The 17,910-nt window shown below is 36.1% G+C and overlaps 1 protein-coding gene across 2 annotated transcripts in view; it reads right to left on the minus strand.

Moving 5' to 3' along the window:
- MOSPD2 (motile sperm domain containing 2) overlaps window positions 1-17,883 on the minus strand; it is a 32,070-nt gene extending 14,187 nt beyond the window's left edge. The window contains exons 1-8 of one of the 2 annotated variants that reach the window (XM_010725303.4): window positions 17,754-17,883; window positions 17,514-17,577; window positions 9,010-9,165; window positions 8,165-8,251; window positions 5,587-5,741; window positions 3,299-3,359; window positions 2,007-2,045; window positions 898-1,022 (exon numbers count right to left, since the gene is read on the minus strand). In XM_010725303.4, coding sequence (XP_010723605.3) covers window positions 898-1,022; window positions 2,007-2,045; window positions 3,299-3,359; window positions 5,587-5,741; window positions 8,165-8,251; window positions 9,010-9,165; window positions 17,514-17,577; window positions 17,754-17,876 — 810 coding nt within the window. In that variant the 5' untranslated portion in view covers window positions 17,877-17,883. The remainder of the gene's footprint in view (window positions 1-897; window positions 1,023-2,006; window positions 2,046-3,298; window positions 3,360-5,586; window positions 5,742-8,164; window positions 8,252-9,009; window positions 9,166-17,513; window positions 17,578-17,753) is intronic. The other variant, XM_085211776.1, reaches the window with a different exon arrangement.
- Window positions 17,884-17,910: the final 27 nt, after the last annotated feature.

The raw sequence follows: 17,910 nt of genomic DNA on the forward strand, positions 1-17,910 counted from the left end.
TTAACAATGTTTCCAAACAGTGACAGTTCTGAGGTTTAAAGTTCAGAACACCCACCTAGCAGGTTAAATGTCAAAGACAATATTTAGACAAAACACCTGCAGGTTCAAAATACACAGCTTTTAAAAAGCGTGCATACTTTTTTTTCTGAAATTGTAAGCACACTTGGAGTCCTCGTCAAACAAATACATTTCTATTCTACTAATTTATCACTGTCACTGCAACTTATTACCACAGATCAGTAGTTTAGGTAAACAGCCTCCAAGATTCTGGAACTTAGACATTGCTAGAAGTTGGGCAACATGGAGCCAGCTTAGCACTAGCTAAGCACTGAAACACCTCAGGATTGGAGGATAGATAACCAAGTCTGCATGCTCCTTATAGGCACTTAAGGAAAATAGTTTGCAAAGCCACAAGCTTCTTTCTTCAAAGAAGGAATTAGCTTTGAGGTATGACAGTAGAAGACAGAGAACCGTGCCTTTGGAGAAAGATGAAAAACTTCAGAGGGGCACAAAATCTATTTTCTGTTTGTACAACTTGTCATAAACCAACACAATCTCTCTAACTCATCAGCTGGGGGAAAACAAGATATGTGAGAAAAGAAAAGGCACTAGAAAGGGACAGGGTTTTTTTGTTGAAGATTTGAAAACAAGGCTCCCTATGACTTACAAATGAATAATTAAAATCATTCACAGAATTGATTTCCGTACTTAAAATTGCAAGATACTAAATTCTCATAAAATTAATCCATTTTTTACTGATGTGACTTACAAGCTATCACTCTGACAGAATCAAGAAGTTTCATATCCATGAAGTGCCAAACTGTAATGCCACACAAGTTATTAAATAAACATGCCTCAATCTAACACAAAAGAATGATGGAATGTTAATATACTTACAGTTCCACCCATGTGAGGCGGCAAATATTCTCCACTAATGTATTCCTGTACATCACTCTTGTTCGTGAATTTTAGCATACTTATTGCATCAGGGCCAAGCCAACCCTTCACAATTTTAAAAGCAGCTTTAAAGGGAAAAAAAGATACACAAGTTTTTTTTTTTTTTTTTTGGCAGTTTATTGGTAGATCTTACAAAAGTAGTACACTACATCCCATAAAATATGTCAATACCAGTTCTGAAAATATTATAATGTGCGGACAGAGAAAAGAAATATTACTTGTAAGAAAAATATTTCATATTAAAAAAAAAAACAACAACCACAACCCTTTTCTATAGTGGAATGAAGATAGACCACAGACTTTCAAAGGGAAGAGGATCTTTGATTTAGCCAGTGACTATTTCCTTGTCTTGGAATTTAAGTCCAGGAAGAAGAGAGCGGCACAGGGGAGAGGTGTAAAACAATTGTATTTCAAGTCTGATTGAGGGAGATAGGAGAAGTTTTATATATTTTCTTTGCAGTTGGAATATTTTGCTGCTTTAAATGGCTCTTTCTTAGCTTTGGAGTGATTTTGAACACATCAATTATTTCATTAGTGGTAAAATATGAATACACAGAAAGAAGTATGGAACTAATATAAAAATTTATCTGTATGGCATAGATAAACAAATAAGCTACTTATCATATGCATTATGGTTAAGAAGAATATTAACTGAAACGCAAATCAACATACACTATAATTACATTGTCAGGGTCATCTATCTACCTGAAAGTGTAAACCTATTTTTTTTTTTTTGACTGGTAAAAAGTATTTATCAATGATTATAATGTTCCTAAATCATGAGCTTGGCTTTGAAAGGATTACAGCTGGAAACATTCAACAGATGTTTATCAAAGTCACCCAACTTTTTAAGACAAAAAGTGAATACGAGCTCCATTTAAAGTATGAACCAAAATACAATGCTAGACAGAAAGACAGCATGTTAACTATGTAATACGCTTAAAAATAATTGGTTAACAAATTCACCACTTAGCTAAAACAGAAAGCTGGAAAATGCTTCTTGCTTATACTAGCTGCCATCTTGGGGGAAAATAAACCAACTGACTTACCATTCATTATCCATGGCATTTCAAAGATCACTATCTTCGCTGAAAAGGTTAAAAAAAAAAGAAAAAAGGAAAAAAGAAAAAAGGAAATAATCTGAATACTAAATGTATGCATTTCTCTGCTTAACATAAAGTGCAACAATAATAGCCACATAGAAAGAGGATTTTTTTTTTTTTGAAAGTGTGATGTTTACTTACTTACAGAAGCAATTTGTTAATTGGTTTTTACATGCTATATCTATTACTACAGAAAGACAATAGGTGCTTTAAGTGAAGGACAAGAACAAAGGGCAGAATTCCACAATTTACAGCCTTACTACTTTTCTGACATTGTTACTAGTAAATAATTGTAACAAATAAGGCAGGGAAAGGTAAGAATTTAGAGAAATATCTGCTTAATGGAAAAGAAAGAAGGCTAACAGGTATATTCAGCATCTCTTCTTCTCAAACAATTAGCAAGAATCTTTGCAAGTCTATGCTTGTTCTCAGACCTCCTTGTTTTAGGAAAAAAGCTCGAAAAGTTAGTATTTTGATTCAAAAACATCCCCAAATATTTTTCTCAAATGTCAAAAATAAAAATATATATATATATATATATTACGTCCCACTTCAGTTAAAGATCAAACTTTCAGTAGCAAATTGAAATCTAATTTTCAAAGTTTAATCAGTAACTGTTACAGAGCTTCAAAATTCACAGACACCTTCACATAAGATTTAAAATGAGCTTGCAAAAATGATTCAGTTTCCACCCATCCATAAGAAATAAGCAGGCATGTATGGAGACTTTTTCCAACTGCCTTAATCTTGTTCTGAGGAAGGATACCATGGCTACTGAGGAATTTATACAGTCGATCTTTTGTTTCCTGAAGGTTCTTAAAGGACACCAGTTGTTAAACAGGTTTCCAAAGCTTTCCAAATAACAAGGAACTAAGGGAAAAAAAGGTTCATTCCATTCTAGGTTCAAAAATATATTCACAACAAATTATTTGTATATCACGAAAAGCCAGCTGATTTTGGATGTATTGTAAATAAACTTCAGATTTAAAGTTGTGCTGATTTTTACAAGCACAAATATATTCCATGCAGTTCAGCTTTATCTAGAAAAAAAAAATCTAATCTTCTGCTATGGTTCAAACACTAAACTCCAAGGACAAGTCTTTCATTTATTTCCAAAAATGAGATAAAGTGTATGCAAAAATATTAATAAATAAATAAACTCTTCCCCCATCACTAATGATATTCTTAACTGCTTTTGTTATATAAGTCTAACATTGTATTTCACATGCAATACTTACTGAGGAAGTTTGGATAATAGTCTGTAAAACAATTGACAATAAAACGAACAAAGTCCAAGTCCTAAAATAAAAACAGAGTAAATAACCTAAATCAAAATATTAGAATACAAATTTGTTAAAATAAAGCACTTGAGAAACGGTGCAGAAACAGTGCAACTGAGACACTGCTGTTACAGCCAGATTTTGTAATGAGTGGTAACATAGCAAAGGGCAAAAAAGACATTGTATGAAACAGATATATACAATACTGTGAGGCATACCTTACTACAATACTTTAATGAGGTGGAAAACCATAAATACTTCTATTTTCCCCAGCCCTTCTATCAGAAATGACCACTACTACAAAGGAGACTTCCAGAGGCAGAACAAAATGTATTATTGATAGAGGACCCAAAATCCTTTCATAAGAACAGCAAAGTACAATGGACAACTGACTTCTAAAGTGATATAAACACTCTACTAAAACATTTACAGATAAAGCAATAAAAAAAACCTGTAAAGACTGTCAACAAACTGAACGCCTAATTAGTATCTTCAGTAATTATAAAGTAACTGAAAGCTCAGATATCTCTGGAGGCAAAAGATATCGCTCTGCAGAAGTATTTATCTCAACTGGTAGTTGCTTGTACCAAAACAGTATTTATCACTCAACAGCAATAAACACAGTGATAGATTTCCAAGTAATGATTAGAGTCTCCTGTGCATTAGCAAGCGCACTGCTCTCACTTCTGCTGTGTACCCAAAAGCAATACTATCAACTATAAGGAGGTTGGATCCATTATTTTGATGAAAGTCCACAAACAAGAATTTAGATGTGAGCAGCGAATTTAATAACTGCATCGACTCTAGTTACCTGAAATGCTGCAACAAGGCATGAACCATCAAAATTACTTGACTGCATACCAATGAGAATAGCTGACATACGAGATGAGGCTATATTAACAATGGAGCAAACAAATGAAAAACCTTATAGAAAATAGATTAAAACCTCAAGCTGTTTTAGGATAAAATTTATCACTCTATGGGGCTACCAACTGATATTAAAAGAAATCCCTAGCAAAGTGAGACTGTGCAACGGAAGACTTATGAACAGCACATGCTGAGACTGTCTCTGGGAGCCTCAAAAACAATAGAGAGAAGCTGTATTCATGAATTCATGGAGAATTCTGAATAAATATTCTGAAGAAAAAGAAAATCAAAGAGGCTGCGATTTTTATTTTTATTTTTAAACATAAGGGAAATAATATACTTTTATGTTTCTGTTATATAAAAATACACATTGCTCGACTAATATCTTTTGGGTATGAATAAACAGTTCTCAAGTCACAGGTAAAAACATCAACTCTGAATTGCAAAACTGAATTATCCCATACTTATTTGTAAAACTGTCTTCTCTGTTATTTGTGGCCCTATATTGAACAACTGCAAGGTCCTAAGGCAATATTGGGTTTTGCTCATTTTGTCAGGCATTTCTACCACATAAAAAAAGGAAGATGCCATTCAATCAAACGATAGGCAAGATCTCCAACTTAGGAATCTAAACTATTTTAAATCGTGAAATGTGTTCTAGAAAATTAATTGCTCTGCTGAATTAAGCTGAAGAGAACACCACAGAACTCCACAGGCAGTTACTCGAAAGTTATTTTCAGAAGAGATCATTGTTTTCAAAGATCTCAACTACTGCGTCTACAGGTCTGAGTACTTCGCCATTACCACATTTTTCCATTCCTCACTCTTGACAGATTTTGCTTTGTTGAGGAAAAAAAACCCAAAAAGCAATGAAGCCTGAACTATTGAGGATGAAGCTACAACTACATTCACAACAAAAGAGGGCTCAGCCTATTGCCTTTTGGGTGCTTAAAAATTAAATTCTGTTATTGTTATCCATACCAGTTTGGTTTGTCAATTGTTAAGTAACTACTGCACAGGATTCATTTTGACTCTGTCATTTATCAAATTAAAAGTTCTTAGTGTACTACATCAAACATAATATGCTGGAGCACATAATATTAAACATTTTAATATGTAATAAAGAGTTTCAGAAATTGCTTATGTCACAGGAACAAGCCCTACTTACTTGCTGTGAGTAACTGCTACGTTACTTAGGTTTAAAGGACTGCACAGAATCATCATCTACTATGGAGAAACACAGAATCACAGAATTGCAGTGGTTGGAAGGTGCCTCAAGATCATTGAGTCCAACTCCCCGGCTAAAGCAGGTACTCTACAGTAGATCAAATAATTCAAAAAACAAGTAGAAAAAAAACAAAAACAATAGGCATACTTACTATGTGACTGATTCCAGTTTCAGCCATGTCAAATACCACTGTTAAGGGCTTTCCATGATCTCTCTTGGCATAATGTTCTAGCCAGAAAGCTACGAGTTTCTTTTTATCAAGTTGCTGTTTTTGATCTCTTACATGAAGTTTCACTTTGAACCAAACTGGCGAGAAGAAAGGAAAAAGCAGCACAAAAAAATGAACCAAGGAAGCAAAATTAATTGAAGCCATTATTTGTATAACTACATAGATGCACTGTGAAATTTACCAATGCCTCAGTGACTGTACTCCAACTAAAGATTTTACAGCAACACTGAACAGTAAGTGGGACAACTACATTTTTTTTTTTTCCTTTTCCTTCCTCACATCTTTTGTATTAAAAAAAAAAAAAGACAAAAAAACAATTGCAGAAGACAAGGAACAGCAGAGAAGGAAAATACTCTTCGTGCACCTTCTACTTCATGCAGACTTCTACTACTTATCAAGAAAATTAATTATTTAAAATTAAATACACGTAGTCCTCAGCTATTATGACCTGCATGTATTCCAAGAATTGCTGTGGTTGACATTTACACTTTTTCTGCTTAAGTTTTCTATACTGTTGAAGTTGGCTTGTTCTGAACAGAGCTATACACGCATTATTCTAAATTACATAAAAAGCAACAGATCATCTAAAAATGAAATCAAGAAATCCAGAAGATGAGTAACATTACTTCAATACAAGTCTGATATTTAATCTTCTGGAATAAGAAATGACTCACATAGAGACAAGTTTATCTTGTAAGAAGCTGATTTCCAAGTAACAGACTTCATAAGAATGCCTGAAACCAAATGACTGGTTATACAATGAAGTGATAGAAGTATTCAAGAGGTCCAACATGAAAAACACTCATTTTCGGTACCTCTTTAACAGAAAAATAGACAAGCCCTAGAAATAACTGTAGATGCACTAACATTATTTTGCCTGAAACCTAGAAAAGTTTTATATGAAGTAATACTTTTTTTCCTGTCAATGTCTTTTACTTCCTTAAGTTCATTCTATGAATTGCATGGAAGAAAATTTTCCACTTCACATACAGACAAAAAAAAGATTAAAGTGTAACACATTAACTGAATTCTCTAATTTCAGAAAGATACTCTATTTAAAGCAGAACTCTCGTGAAAGTAACCGATATTTTTCAAAGAATTTCTATCTAGTTTAAAATATCTACTTCTGATAACAGTGAAAATTGAGCATTGGCACAAGAAACATTTCTCAAGTGCTACTTAAGCAGTAACTCTTAACTACTGTACAATCTGAATTTGCATGCTGAGATATTCTCAGCCAGTAGCATTCCTGGAAGAAACAATTGGGGGTGGGAAATAGAGACATTAATTATCAGTGGCAATAAAATAAAAATGTTATTCAATGATCTGATTTACATATTCTTGTCATGAAACAGTTCCACAGTTTTGTCAGTCCAAACACCAATATAAGTTCTGTCTTATTACTCCACTTTCCAATCTCACCAAATTGAACCAACCAGTATAATCACATTCAGCTTTTTAAGTAAATACTATAAAAATGTATCATCACCACTTATCCTTGATTAGTTACCTTGGGAGGCTAAATGAAAATCATGAAGCATAACACAGCAATTGTTCACAAAGCACTCATAACTCACATGGATAAGTTCTTGACATAATAGACCCTTCGAATAGAAACTGTACATTTCTGGTGATGGTACTGTTAGAGAACTAGCAGGTTAGTGCTTTAAACTCAGTCGTTTATAAGAGACAGGGCTGCAAATCTATTTTTGGATGAAAAAACAGTTTTGGTAAAAGAAAAAGCACAATTTTAGATTTGAAGTTTTATTTTCCTCCCGTCTTTGGTTCAAGATTGTTGTTCAGATAGTCTAATAGGTGATTTTCCTTAAGTCTTTTTTTTTTTTTTTAAATAGTTTTTAAGGTTATCTATTTTTAATTGCATGAGAAGATGTAACAAATTCAGTAACAAAAAATTATATTCCCATATTGCCCATCTACATACAATAAAAGTCAGGAGTATTTCAGGAAATATCCAGTGTTTCTCTACACATTTTATTCCTTACTCCTAAGTTAATCATACAATTCAGGATTTCATTCTCCAAGAGTTTTCAGCTGCTCACAGTATTACTGAATATTCCTGCATCATAAGAACACCAAAAAAATTTGCAAGCGACTGCAAATGTGAGAACTGTATGCGGACTGTCAGAAAAGCAGCAGTAAATGAAGCTCTGCAGTTATCAACACTTACTCTACTTATATATGCATTACAGTAGATACAGAAATAATGCGCTTCAACAAAGAAGGCAAAAACTTTGGCAGTTAGGATTAAAGGTTTATGATTCTTGAAAATTGCTGAAAAAGTTTGCTTATTTCACTTCTGTAATCCAAAGAGATACCACACTGACTGAAAGTCATCAACTTCTAATCTCTTTTGGTAAAAACAGTTGTCAATATCTTCCTTCTTTTAGTTTCAAATCATTTCTTTTCTGAAACAGATGCTGCTAAAATGCTTAGAAAAGAAAGTAATACAGGATGACTGATTATGTTTTGTGTAACTTACATAATTTATAACCTTCTTTATCATATCCATGCAGAAAGAGAGCACCACTTTCAAACAACCATTTTGGAAGGACAGATTCGGTCAAGTCTGCAAAGCCAAATGGAAGATTATTTAAACAATCAGGTTAATAATTACATTTCTGTTAAAAATGCAAAAATCCATCAACAAAATACAGAAGTGCCTTTGTAAGCATCCTTCCAAGGCATTTGCAAACATAATACAAAAATGGGGCTAATTTGAGAATTTTACTATCTTCCTCTCAAGCTGCACAGCAGGATTGAGGTAGAGATATAAATAAGATTTAGAAGAAAGAAAAAAAAAAAATACTGCAATGTTTAGTTTTAGGCCCCTATCTACAGCCCTTCTTGCTTTATCCTTTTTTAAAATTAGACTGTACATTCTTGTTAAGATCATCTTTAAAACACTCCCACGAAACAAAAAGCACACCTATTCTACCTAGAGTATCAAGGCATTGTTGCCAGTAGCAAAACATTAGACATGACTGTTATTTGAATGTATTATTATTTTGAGGCCCATTTTAGTTGTGGGGGAATGAAGAGGTTGAGTCCCTGCAACTACACAAAGAAAACAGAAGATAGCTACTTTCCTTCTTCCTCTTGCAACAGACATATAGAAGTACAGGTTGATGATAAAAGCAGCAAAGTCTTAGAAACCCAGTTTTCTAAACTGGGTTAAAAAAAAAAAAAGTTACTGCTTAGTACTCCGTGGTATTTATACAATATTTAAGAGTAAGAGCCTTAAAGAAACCAGAGATAGAGGTTAGATACAGTTCAAAAGGAAAGCAGCAACACACACCATCACAAGAATTACATAACATAGCTTACCATTAACAGTATATTCTTTCCTCCACTGAAAGCTCTCATCAATCATCTTTAATGTATCATCCACAACGTCATGACGCCAAATCAGGTAATTTTCAACCCATTTGTCATCTTGCTGAAGTCTTTCCACATCTCTAGAATCATACTTATCTGATTTATCTAGCAAATAAAATAACTGTTGTAAGAATATAGCATTTGCAATGAATATACAAAAAGGAGATTCGTAATGTTTCAATCCTACTAAATACACTAAATATAAAGAATTTCTTTCAGTCTTACCATTTAGCAGATAAAAGTTTTCAATTAGTTTCTCATGCTGTTTCTATACTGTGAAGATATTTAGCAAAGATATTTAGATTATTCTCAGTAGAAAAATAATTTGCAATTCCTATGCAAACTTAAAAAAAAAAAAAAACAACATCAGAAATAGAGAAGATAGGGGAGAGGGGAGGAAAGTACAGTTCTTCAAAGACAAAACCAAGTTTCTCTACTTAACACGTAAGCAGGCACACAGTCTGAGTACTGGTGGGTACCTATATATCAAGAATTAGGTACCTTAAGCTTGTGCTGTCTAACTTACAGGCATCACGATGACACACCAAGAAGTGTCAGAACAGATATAAAAATGACTACATTTGATTATGCTTTATATATCATGACATTAGATATTTTCTTTAAAAAGATTATTTTATACTTGGCATAGACTGTTACTTTACTGAAAACAAAATGAAGCACTTAAGATGAAACAGAAGGTTCTGCTACTCTTTGCTTTATTACAACTATTTATCCCCAGCTTGGTTTTTGTTGTTGCTGGGTTTTTTGTTGTTTTTTTTTTAAACCAGGTAAGTTTGTTACAAAAATGCCAAAGTGAATGTACTTTTATTGAAGATATGCTTAAAGAACAACACCTCACTTTTTAGTTCAATGTTCCTCTTTCGCCATGCAGTCTGCATTTATTGGAACGTAAATGAAGCAAGAAAATTGAAACAGGCTCCTGAAGGCAACAAACACACTGATAAGAATCTCTTTCCTGATCACCAAACCAAATAAGCTCTTTTAATTGTTCACTTGAACTAGTCAGTGATTTGCTCCGTTCATTTTTAGGGTAAGACATTTTAATAATAGTTCTTAATTAGATGTTACTTTTGCACATAGTTGAAAATTGTTCTTCAGCAACAATCAATTCTAAGAAACTACTTTTAGGCAGAGCCACCACAGTTGAATTATTGCTAGTGGATGGTTTAGGGATACCTACTTCAATCAGAAACCTTAACTCAGAGGAACACACTAAAAAAAAGCACATTATGTTCTGCTAATATTTTTAATTCCATGGAGCTACATGTCAAGATATCACTTCGCTGATATTTTAATTTACACTCAGTTTCCTGCCACACAATCAATTTAAAATATAAGAATACGTAAGAATTTTAAATGCATCCGTCCACTCAGATTGCAGCTTTATTTCCCCCTGTGCACCTCTTCACATCTACCTGCTTTTCACATGCATTATTCACTTAGTTTCCTCTTCTTCATTATGTTTCAAGCGTTTGCTTCCTTTGACCCCATCCCACCACCTTACCTTGTTCCTTAGCCAAGCCTAGAGTCAAATCCCACTTCCTTAGTTCCCTTCCTGCCCGTCAGCCTATTACCCACTAAAAGCTCTTTCAGTTCCTTCTCTGATCATTTCCATAATCGCATCAGACAACTTACTCCCTTTATTCTGACTAAGCACAGGTCTGAATACCCAACACATGACAGCCCAAAATGCTGTTCAACTTCTCAGTGGATCTAGGTCAGCCACAGGCAGAAAAAGTTGCAAAGATTTTGCATATTTAGTTCTGCAAAGTCTAAACTGCTCATTTGAAACTTTATTATTCCTGAAATGATTTATGATTTGGATAGTTTTGCCTGAGAAAGACTAACAGTATCTAGTTTCAAGTTAGAATAAAAAAAATAACAACAGAAAGAAGATGACCTGCAGAAACCAACCCCAGCTGATACCATAGCTATTTTGCAAATTCAAACAGGTCATTAAATCAAGTTTTAAAAAGTCAAAAAAGGTAGAAAGACTCCACATCATCTTCTGGCGTAACATGCATTCAGTCCAAATCCCCTTCAAAGATACTATGATATACAGTAACTAAGCTGCCAGATCCACCTGAGCTACAGTAAAAGTAGTATTGGCTTCTCTTAGCCTTGGAGTATTAGCTATCCCACTGCTATGGACTTATTGAATATGCCATGCTGGCTATCTGTACCATTTATGACTACTCATAGCCACAGCAAACCAGGGCTTTGAAATACTAAGCACTTAATTCACATCAGCATTACATGTCCAGCACAATAACTAACAACCAAGGACAACTGCTATTAATAAGCAAAACGCTTGCCCAAGAGCCATTCCATATACATCCTATTTGTAAAGGGGATTTAAGTATTGTGTAAATAAAGAACAAAGTACACACACCACAAAGCAGAAACTAAAAGGATTCACGCAGTTTTCTGAGGCTCTATCTGCACACATTACATATTTGGGAGTACAACTGTCAAAAGAATGACAGAATAGTGCATCTTGTACCAAGTAATAATTTAAATATGCTTGCATATTTTGTGGAAGGTGCTTCAGAATATTCATTTCTGGGCCATTAACAGATTTTTCCCAAACTCTGAACTTAGATAATATTGAAAAACAAATTTAACTTAATTCATGCTTTACAAAACTGGAAGTAAAAGAATGTAGAAAACATGATATACAAACTTTCAAAAATCAAAACGTAAAGAAAGCTGGATTGACAGGTAAGAAAAGCAGAAAAGTGAGTTCCCTCCCACCCTCTTCAGCCACTAAACTCAACAAGGTAGCACACAGTATGAATTTAACTCCAAATCAGAAGCAACCAGTCAAATTCTGCCTCCGCATGCACTTGTACAACACCCTTATTTTCGTCAGGGAAGCACAGCAAGACTTGATAGAACATGAGCACTGACTGCTGTTTTAACCTTACCTGATTTATCCAATTCTCACTAGAAAATAAATAAAATTTGGAATGAGTTGTGAATCCAAAATAGACATGTAGTACATCACGCATAAAACAATGATATGAAGTCATTCCAGTAATCCAGTTACTGAAAACACATCAATTTAAGGGAGGAAACGCTCTTCAAATCTCTGCATGGCTCATAACTCTACAGGCATCTGGAAACTTATTTTCAAACAACACTATTAAAAAAAAAAATCAGAATGCTTCTAAATTCAAGTTAATCATGCAACATTTAAATGCAGTTACTGAACTATTGGAAGTTAAAGGATTCAAAATGGAATAAATTGAAAGAAAGATCTTTCTCATTCTCAAAATATAGTTTACAAACATTCTGCACCACAGCAATTAACAGGACAAAATGAAAGAGAAGTGAAGGAGCACTAAAATGGAAACTCAAATGGAACTATAAATTGAAGTAGCTTACTACAGATACAATCTCTAAGCCCAATCACATAACACCTGTCAACATCTATTTATGGTTTAATTAGTTGTTTGGGTTTTTTTTTGCCCCTACTATCAAGTTAAACACTTGGCTTCTCACACCTGCAGAGATACCCCACTGAGTTTAGTCATCCCCTAATCGGGAAGATGGGCATCTCCACTATTTAGTCCATAATCATCATCTGCTAAGGTATTTCTATTTAATCTCAAGGAGTGTTTCAAGCAACGGTGTCCGCAGCTCCTGTTCAGTTAACAAAAGCTGCAAACTCAGTAACAGCACCAAGCTTTTGCTGAACACAGTTAAGAAATCAGTCTATAAGCATGGAAGCCTGGTTTCTCCTTCAGCTTAAGAGTCACCCCCCACTATCTTACAGAGGAGCCCCACAGACAGTGGAAAAGTCAAAGTAGGGACATAGCAAGAACCTTTTCCTGAGCTGTGTAGTGACTAACCAAGCTCAGATCCAGAAAAGCAAGAGAAGACACGTACTGCTTACCTAATTGGATTTTTACCAGAGAGCACTATATATATATATAAATATATAATGTATATGTATATATATACACACACATACATACACATAAAACTGGTTTAAATATATTATACAACGGTCAAAAAACAGTCAAAAAAGCAAGGAGACGAAGTCAAAACTAGCTCTCTTCACAACTAACAAGCCTTCAGAAAACTGAAAGAGCAAGAAGACGGACCAGATCCCACAACTTTTAAGGTTTCAAACTTCATGATCTTGTTTAACCTTTTTAAAAAAAGACAGCAACTTAAAATTACTTCCATTTTCTCATTGAACATTTGAGGTAACAGGAGAGCAGAAAAACCTCATTTTGACCAGCAACTTCTTCCCATTACTCAGCTTCCTTTTTTCTTGTCTAAGTGCAGGGTTCTGATTTATGTTATTTTGTTTTGTTAGGGACACATCCTGCTCTATTAATAAGTATTGTCTTCAAGTTGAGAAAACTAAGCTCAAACTATGATTTAATTATCATCTTCTAAGACAGAAGCTATACTACCACTACAACACAAAACCACTCAAATTCCAAAAATCATGTAAAACCAAAGAAACAAGTTCTTCCACAACACTTTTTATTTTTTGTGTGAGTTTCATCTATGTTACCAGGAGATAAAACTGCATAATGTTTTCTTTAGGCATTTTTAGGAGAAGTGGTAGAAATTTCACAAGAGTCAACAAGAATAGGAAAAATACAAGACTGGAAAATACGAGACAGAAAAACACGCAGTACAGTTAATTTCCACACTAAAATATCCTAGAGAAGTTAATAATCTACAATCTCTAATAAGGACTCCTCCCTCTGGGAAGAACTCTATCTAGACAAGAGGTTACAGAATAGAAGTCACATATGAAGCCTAAAAGTACATACATACCTAGAAAAAAAAAAAAACAAACAAAAAACCCCACTTTGTTACACTTCAGAATTGGAATAAGCGATTTCTCAGATCACGTAAAGCATTAAAACAAGCCTTTCAGTTTAACTAACACTGTTCTAGATGATATTTCAGTCAAGAAGCCTTGTGTCTGAAACTGTCATAATTATTCCTCTAGCCATGGCCAAGAAGAGGAAACCCACTGTTAGAAGTCAAAAGTCAATTACATATTAAGTACTTTAACCACACAGATTTGTGCCTTCAATTGTTAAGTGAGGAAAACTGCAAGGCTGAAAGCAGTTTAAAAATGTCTATAGCCACACAGGGACTGAGATGAGGAAAACAAAATCACTTCCACGCAATAAGGAGCTGATCCAATTCAACAAAATAAAATTACAATATATAAATAAAATATCTGCCTCCCAAAGAGGTAAGTTTAAACTTACAGCAAAAGTATCCAATCTCAGTGATTCTAAAATTTACTTCCAATAGGAAGCTCAGACATCGGTATCACAAGTCTGCTTGCTAACCTGTCCATACAAGTTTCCTATCTTGCCCTTCCAACACTTCTGTCTTAAAGCCAAGAATCTGTAAAAACAAATTTTTCAGAGCATAAATAAAGAAGGTATTCAAAACGTTATCCTAGCAGTTTTCAAGTCATATCACCATGCTGTTTTGAGAATGGCACATACACCTAGAACCGTATTTGCGTTTGACCAATTTGATTTAACATTTTGCTACTGGCTTAAAGTCATGATGAAGTTTAATCTTGAAGCTGCTGTGGGAAACGTCTCATGCAAAGCTGTTTTTTTTTGTTTGTTTGTTTTTTTGTTGTTTTTTTTTTTTGAAAATTAAGCTTTAAATAAAAGTAAAAATGAAGAGGATGCAAATAGGGAGGGAGAAGGAATACAGACAAAAGAAATATGCAAAAAGAAGGGTGGAAAAACAGACTTCTTGACTAAGAAATTCTACCAAGATTTTATCACAAATAATTCCTGTTGAACATTAATGAAAATTAATAGTCGAGGAACAAAATGTAGTTTCAGTAATCCTTTAACAAGTAAAATCCACTGAAGAATGAGACAAAACTGTTTGCCAGGAAACACTGCCAGTACCAGTCAGTGCTGGACAATAATAATCTTTTTTCATTGTTCCTGTCACCACCCAGATCATTTACATTTATCAGCTCTCACAAAGAACCCAAACAGTCAGAAGAGAAATCAGGCCCCAAACTGCCAGAATAAGGCACTGTCCACCTCCCACAAAGAGCACTAAGAGAAACTTCCACATGCTGAAATGCAAGGGCTTTAATTACTACTAGGAAAAACATTCTTCACATGCTCTGAAGTTTTGTCTTCCAAATACAGACAGCATTCACATGGACAACAGGAAAAAAAAGCAAACAACCAAGCAACATAAGATCTCAGTTAACAAGACCACCACTGCTTTCCTCAGAGGGAAAATAAAAGAGTTGAAGCTGCAACTTGCTAGAAATATAAGCATCCTGAAAACTTTGCTCAAGTTTCAACACTTGCAGCTCACCCGAAAAAGGAATTAGATTCACTCTATAGAGGCTCACTATTCCAGAACCACACTGAACTTTCTGTGAATGTATCATTTTCTCAGTGTACCCTGACAGCACCTTTACTTTTTCAAGGAGACTACAACTGCTGAATATCAAGCAACCATTTGCACCTTTAGAACACAGGAAGTTGCATGGATTCAAGCCCCTTCACAGTTCTTTTCAACTAAGAGGAAAGATTATATATGTTTTTTTAGAACATGCACAGTAAAGGTAGGAGGACCATAAACAGACTGAAACCTTGTGATTTTCATACTTCAAATGGGTGTGACAACATTAATTTGCTTGTGGCATTCCTAAATTTTAGATAGGGATTTAAAAAAAAAATTCTTGAAAGGGATAAGAGCCCTAAACCATAACCCAAAAAAGGACTTACTAAGGAAGTGCATGCTCAAAATACTGCAGAGAGGATTATAAGTTTCTCATGCAACAATAACGTGTTATTTTAATGACTCGTAACAACCAGTCCAACAGAGGCTTCATTACAGCTACAGCTAAGTAGCATGGAGGTACGTGGAGTTGCAGGTTTCTACAGGGGATACTTCTATGAAGACAGGCTGAAGGAGCTGGGCTTGTTCAGCTGGGAGATGAGAAGGCTACAGGGAAACCACACTGCAGTCTTTTGGTACTTGAAGGGAACTTACGAACATGAAGGAGACTGATCTTTTACATGGGCATATAGCAATAGAGCAAGGGGGAACACAGCAAGTGGAAATTTAGGTTAGACATTAGGAAGAGATTCTTTGCTCAGAGGTTGGTGAGGTGCTGGCACAGCTGCCCAGAGAAGCTGTGGTGCCCCATCCCTGGAAGCATTCAAGGCCAGGTTGGAGGGGGCCTTGGGCAGCCTGAGCTGGTGGGGGGCAGCCCTGCCCATGGCAGGGGTTGGGGCTGGGTGGGCTGTGAGGTCCCTTCCAACCCAAGGCATTCTGTGATTCTATGATTAAGGGAAAAACAACAACAAAAACAACAACAACAACAACAACAAAACATAACATAAACTAAACAGCAAATGTAACTCTAGCATAATAGATATATCTACCATAAAACACACACACACACACACACACACACACACAATGAATTAACCAGAATCATCAACAGCAAAAAGAATTTAGTTTAAGACGATTCTTCATTCTTCTTCATTCTCTTGTTTTACGACTGCCAAAGACAATTTAACCACACAGAAAGATGAGAAGGTAAAGTAAATTCACTCTGTCCTTCAAGGTGCTATTCTAATAACACTATCATGCAATGACTAAACAACGGCCAGTCATTTCTTTGTTTTGTATGTTTGCCCTGCAAATAATCATAAAGTCATGCAGCACTTAAGACCCTCCAAAAGTTATAAAGATAAGCGATTCAGCCCACCACAGAAAACTCGTACATGTACACAACCCTTGTATAAAAGCAGTAATTCTAACAACTCTGATCAGGCACATCAATGCAAAGCAGGTGTTTGCAGGACTGAGGCTTGTGTTACAGGAGATACATGCAACTCCTGAACTCCTGAGTTATTACGGTATTTGCATTAGAAATTAGTAAGAGCATGTTTTTAATAGAAAGCCTTTATACAGTCATAACAAAGTGTTCTGCTTGCTCCAGCTGTTAACATACTGTGCTGCTACATAGTTTTCTATCATAAGCAATGCAAATCAAGCTGAAATTGAAGTGAAAGCCCTTCAGGCTCTCTACCATTCCCCTTCTCACGAGGATCTCCAGCACCTTTCATTTACAAGCCTCAAAGCTTCCCAGATTCACAGCAGGGTCAGACAAACAGCACAATATTAATTACTCACAGCATGAATTTGAAATGCCAGCAGCTCCAGAAAAACAACCCCTTCCGCGGACAAACCCGACTGGGACAGCGCGTTTCCCCTATTACCAATGGCCAAGCACACCAACACCGTGCCCCAACACCCCCTTGCAGCACCACAGAGAGCCCTAGAAGGCGGCACAACGACCCGACAGGGCAGCACGGCTCAGCCGGCCGGAGACAGAAAGCAGAGCGGCAGCCGAAGGGCCGGCAGCCCGCCCACTACCGTGCGCTCACCTGGCAGGTACTCCGCCTCGAAGCGCCGCCTCGTCTCGGCGATCAGCGCGGCTTTGTCCTGCTGCTGCGAACGAGAAAACGGCGGGACGTGAAAGGGCCCAGCGCGACCCCTCGCACCCGCGCGGCAGAGCCAGCCGACCACCCCGCCGCTCAACCGCCTCTCCGTCTCCCAGTTCCACCCCCACCCCACCCGCGCGATGGCCGCCAGGAGGCAGGGGACAGCGCGAGGGGACCACTCACGTCAGCCATGGTGCGGCGGGGCCGCCCGTAACGGCCGCGACAGCTACAGGGAGACAGGAAGAAGAGGCAACGGAGGCGCCGCGTGACCCGGGGGGCGTGGCCAAGGGGAGTGGGCGTGGCCATACGCCCATCCCGGCAGCGGGAATCAGGCGCTCAG

This window comes from Meleagris gallopavo, chromosome 1, assembly GCF_905368555.1.
Source record: "Meleagris gallopavo chromosome 1, MGAL_WU_HG_1.1, whole genome shotgun sequence".
Classification (NCBI taxonomy): Eukaryota; Metazoa; Chordata; class Aves; order Galliformes; family Phasianidae; genus Meleagris; species Meleagris gallopavo.